We start from the raw sequence: 5,123 nt of genomic DNA, 5'->3' as shown, positions 1-5,123 counted from the left end.
GAGAGAGAGAGAGAGAGAGAGAGAGAGAGAGAGAGAGAGAGAGAGAGAGAAATTGAGAGGTGTATTTATGTGTTATAGAAGAAGGGGAGGAAGAGATTGAAATGAATCATTGCACACCAGTAACTGCACTGGGGAGGAGAAATCTGGGGCTAAGCACCCCAGGCTAACTCTCTATACCTTTTGTAAACAGTTAAAATGTCTCTAATGCTTCTAGGTGGTGCAGGTAATAGGATGGCAGCCCTGGAGTCAGGAGGGTTCATCTTTCTGAGTTCAAATCTGGCCTCTGATACTGGCTAGGTGAACCTGGACAAATCACTTAAACCTGTTTGTCTCAGTTTCCTCATCCATAAAATGAACTGGAAAAGGAAATGGTAAATCGCTCTAGAATTTCTGCTATAAAAACCCCAAACGACTCCAGACCCTAGGAGCAGAAGAGAGCGACATAGCCCTAAGCACCAAGATCTCTAGCTCCAGAGTGAGCTTCCCCAACACTTCCCTCCTTCCTGCCTTCCCTTCTCCCCCATTATGTCCACTGAGTCAAACCAATTTAGTAGAAAAACAACCAATGGCACTTGGTTTGGAGTCACAGGGACTGCATTCAAAACCTGCCATCCTGTGAGTTCTAGACCAAGTGATTTAGTCTACTGGGGCTTCAGCTTCCTCTTTTCTAAGAGGTCCAGCTGTGTGTGTGTGTGTGTGTGTGTGTGTGTGTGTGTGTGTGTGTGTGTGTGTGTGTGTGTGTGTGTGTGTGTGTATATATATATATATATATAGTCCCATGAATGGCAAATTCGAAACCAATGTTCTAACCATCGAGCAACAATGAGAACAGAGGATACTGCCCCTCCCTAAGCCTCCACTGGTCCAGCGGCTACCCACCCCCCCAAGGTTGACAGAAGCCCCAGGCCAGAAGTGGCCGACTGAGAAGGATCACAGGATCCCAAATTAGAGTCCAAAGGGGTCTTCCAAGAACATAGAGCTCCATGCCCTCCTCTTCCCCAACAGAAAGCTGAAGGTCCTGAGGCTATGGGATCTCTCTGCCCAGCAGTGAGATTCGTCTTTGGGTCTCCGCAGCCAGCCCTCTGCCTCTTGAATGGTCCCCCAGAGCCCCCACGAGCTCCGGGGCCAGTGCCTCACAGCCCTACCCAAAGCTTTTACCATCTCTTTGGTCTGGGGAGAGATTTCAGGGGACCCAGTAAATTCGAATGGGTGTGCGCGTATCTTCAAGAGATCGTACAGAGAATTTGGCTTCCTCTTCACCGCTGGGTGCTGTATTTGGGGCACTGAAGGACCGTTTTGAAGGTGGGGAGGGGGAAGGATCTAGGTTTTGCCAGGCAGCCAAAGGACTCTGTGACACAAAGATGGGGCGAATTCCCGTAATCTAAGAAGGGGATCATCCCGCCAAATCGTGGAGTCCTCTAGAAAGCCCCTCCTCCCTGCCTCCCCGCCCCACCCCCACTCTCTGGCGGCCAGACACTCGGGCACTCTCGAGGACGCGGGCCCACATTCCCATCCTCCGTTCCTCTCGCTCGCGCGCTCGCTGGCCCTCCAACCCTCCAGCCCGGCCCGTCTCACCTTGAACTCCTTCTCGATGTTGGCCAGCTTGGCGAGCTCGTTGCTGAGCTCGAGCGCCGTGAGCACTGGGTCCTCGCTGGCCAGGGACAGGTAGGCGGGGCTGGCCAGGCCGCGGTAGGCGTTGATGCGCGAGCGCGAATGGCTGAAGGAGTCGCGCCTCTGCTTGTCGGCGCAGTCGGGGCACTTGCAGAAGTAGTCGTGCGGCCGCTCGATGCGCGCGCCCTTGGTGAGCAGCATGTGCACCACCTCGTACTTCTGGCAGTGCGCAGCCAGGATGACGGGCGTGATGTCTGGGGAGAAGCGCGTGCCGTCCTCGTCGTAAGCGTAGAAGTCGTCGTCGCGCAGCTCCTGCTCGCCGGGGCTCAGCGTCAGGCGGCGGCCGGCCGCGAAGCCCGGGTGACTGAGCAGCGCCTCGACGATGCGCACGTAGCCCTTACTGATGGCCAGCAGCAGCGCGTCCCCGATGCGGCTCAGGTTGTCCTTCTTGAGCAACAGCTCGGTGACCTCCAGGTGCTCGTTGCCCACGGCCAGCTGCAGCGCGTTCTGGCCCATGTAGTCCACGCAGTTCACGTTCAGGGTCTCGGACTCGTCCAGCATCTTGCGCACCACCGGGATGTTGCCGTACTCGGCCGCGTCCAGGAAGCGCTCCTCTTCCGCTGTCAGGCTCGGCCCGCGGGCGTTGAACATGAATGCCGGCCCGCGCACTGCCTGCCGCCGGCCCTTCTCCCTCATGGCCAGCCACTTGGTCGTCGTCGGGCTCCGTTCCACAGACCTAATTAGCAGCAAGGAGAAAGTCAGTGGAGGCGATGACAGTTGGCATCGGCCCCGCCCCCCCCCAAACATACACATACACACACACCCTCCTCGTCCAGACCCCTTTCCCTGCTGCCAAGCTCAAAGCCCCATTTGGCACTCTCCGAGCTCGCCCGCTGTCAACCGTTAATTAAAGGCTCTGCCAGGGGTCTGGGAACTTAGAAAATCTAATTTGATAACTGTATTCCACTAGTACTGGCTTTCCGTGTAAGCCTCCGCCTTTCCGTTTTGTCCGGGGCGGGGGCGGGGGGTGTGGCGAGGGGGAAGAGGAACCAAAGGAGCAAAAGACAAAATAACCCGAGAAAATTGGGGCAGCAAGTGTAGCTGCAGGTAGGAGCGCTCAGGGGGCGGGACGCCTTCGCGGAGGCTTCTTCATTAGGCCTCCAGACACACACAGGGTTAAAGACGCCTACTCTAAAGCAGGGGGACACCTTCAGAGACCAGCAGTGCAGCAGGGAACCCAGAAGCCCGGGAGCCAGGCACAAAGGGGCCTGACTCCATTTCCGGAGTCCTCTCACCACCTCAGGCTGGGATGATCCCAAACTGGTTCCTTGGAGTCAGTCTCCAGAGGGCCAGTTACTAGGCAGAGCAGGACCAGGCAATTCTAATAGTAGCCAGCATGCATGTAGAACTTAATTGTGGATCAGATGCTGTGCTGAGCGCTTTCCAGTTACTGTCTCATTTGATCCCCCTAATAACTGAGAGGTAGGTGCTATTACCATCCCTATTTAGAGGAAACTGAAGCCGAGGATAAGAGACTTGCCCAAGGTCACACAATTAGAAATTAGCTGATGTCACATTTGAATTCAGGTCTTCTCCCTTCCAAGCCGGGTGCTCTAAAAAATCTGTACAATTCATACAAAGCACAGATTTTTTTTCAAGCCAGGCAAAAAAGGTCATTTTTATGTACTGTATTTTTTCTAGGAAGAAAATAAAAATACAGCCTTCCTCCAGATTGTCATATGTACATCCCTGGATTGAGTGTAATTACTTTTTTTTTTAAACCCTTACCTGCCATCTGGGAATCAATATTGTGTATTAGTTCCAATGCAAAAGAGCAGTAAGGGCTAGGCAATGGGGGCTAAATGATTTGTCCAGGGTCACACAGCTCGGAAATGTATGAGGCCAGATTTGAACCCAGCACCTGGCTGTCCACTGAGACACCTAACTGTACCCCCTATAATTATCTTTTAAAAAATCTATTATATATTCATTTTTTCTATACATATATTTAAATTTAATTTAATTTTATCTCCATATGATTCATTTGTGTAAACGAACAATCCCATAAAAATGAACCTCCCCCCCCCCCCACATATCCCCAAACAAACAAGTGAGAAATCATGTGTTTTCATCAGCATTTTAGTTCCCACCTTCTTTCTCTGGAGGTGCATGGTATAATTATCCTTTGAAAGATCTTTAACTCTTTCTGAAAGGTTGCGCTTCTTCCCAAATTCCCACCAAAACAGCTTTAATGTAATCCTAATACTAAAAATCTAACTCACCTTCGTTTACAGGACTCTTGCTAACTGAACTCTCAAGATGCAGTGGTTTTTTTTTTTTTTAAATTCATTTTTGGTGATGTCTTTCGTTCTCAGATCACCTCCCTGTCACCTCCAGGTTCAAATAAAAATGGCTGTTTAGCTCTTCCTATTCCAGCCCCTTCCTTCCTTTCCAGTCTTCTTACACTTAATCCTCTTTCATTCACCCTTTCTTTGTTGGTTTGTTCAGTTTCTTTGTGTCCCCATTTTGATGGTTTTCTTGGCAAAGATACTGAAGTGGTTGGCCATTCCCTTCTCCAGCTCATTTTACACATGAGGAAACTGAAGCAAACAAGGTTAAGTGACTTGCCCAGGGTCACATAGCTAATAAGTGCCTTAAAGTCAGGTCTTCCTGATTCCAGGCCTGGAACTCTATCCACTGAGCCACTAAGTCTACATTCTAACTGCACATTATTGACCTGCAGTTCCTTGAACATCTCATCTCCCATCTCTATGCCTTTGCATATGCCTCTCAGGTCTATAATGTCTTTCTCTTTCCCTCAGGCCTCTTAGTTTCTCTGGATTCCTTCAAGACAACTCAGATCCAATCTAGACTAGGAATCTTATACACTCACTCTCTCTCCCTCTTCCTTTCCCTCTCCCCCCTTCTCTCCCCCTCCCTCTCCCTCTCTCCCCTTCTCTTTCTCCCTCCCTCTCTCCCTCTCCCTCTCCTTCTCTCTCTCCCCCTCTCCCTCTCTCCTTTTCCCTCCCTCTCCTCCTTCCCCTCTTCCTCTCCCCCTCCCCTCTCTCTCTATTGGTCTCTCTCACTCTCTTGTTCTCTCTCTGTATATTTCTTACATCTATCTCTTTATTTGATGTCTCCCCATTGGAAGAATGTAAGCTCCTTGAGGGCAGGTACTTAGTATCCCTGCCTGGCTATACTAAGGGCTTTTCAAATGTTTATTCACATTTGGGTAGCAGTTTTGTTTAGCCATTCTCCAATCAATGAATATCTTCTCTGTTTCAGGCTTTAAAAATGGCTGTGTGGAGATTGAGGGGATACTTATCATTTGGGAAATGTTTGGCCAAGTTATGGTTTCTGAATGTGATGGAATGCTATTTTGCTGTAACAAAGTATGAAGGAGGGAGCAGCTAGATGGCTCAGTGGATTGAGAACAAAACCTAGAAACAGGAGGTCCTAGGTTCAAATCTGGCCTCAGACACTTCCTAGCTGTGTGACTCTGGCCAAGTCAC

At 50.4% G+C, this 5,123-nt stretch overlaps 1 protein-coding gene across 2 annotated transcripts in view; it reads right to left on the bottom strand.

Annotated features, from left to right (window-relative positions):
• TRPC3 (transient receptor potential cation channel subfamily C member 3) overlaps positions 1 to 2,340 on the bottom strand; it is an 84,430-nt gene extending 82,090 nt beyond the window's left edge. For both annotated transcript variants that reach the window (XM_044680435.1, XM_044680436.1), the window contains exon 1: positions 1,576 to 2,340. In XM_044680435.1, coding sequence (XP_044536370.1) covers positions 1,576 to 2,307 — 732 coding nt within the window. In that variant the 5' untranslated portion in view covers positions 2,308 to 2,340. The remainder of the gene's footprint in view (positions 1 to 1,575) is intronic.
• Positions 2,341 to 5,123: the final 2,783 nt, after the last annotated feature.

Source organism: Gracilinanus agilis, chromosome 6, assembly GCF_016433145.1.
Source record: "Gracilinanus agilis isolate LMUSP501 chromosome 6, AgileGrace, whole genome shotgun sequence".
NCBI lineage: Eukaryota > Metazoa > Chordata > Mammalia > Didelphimorphia > Didelphidae > Gracilinanus > Gracilinanus agilis.
Note: the sequence above shows the minus strand (reverse complement) of the source record. Positions and strands in the feature narration are given on the sequence as shown.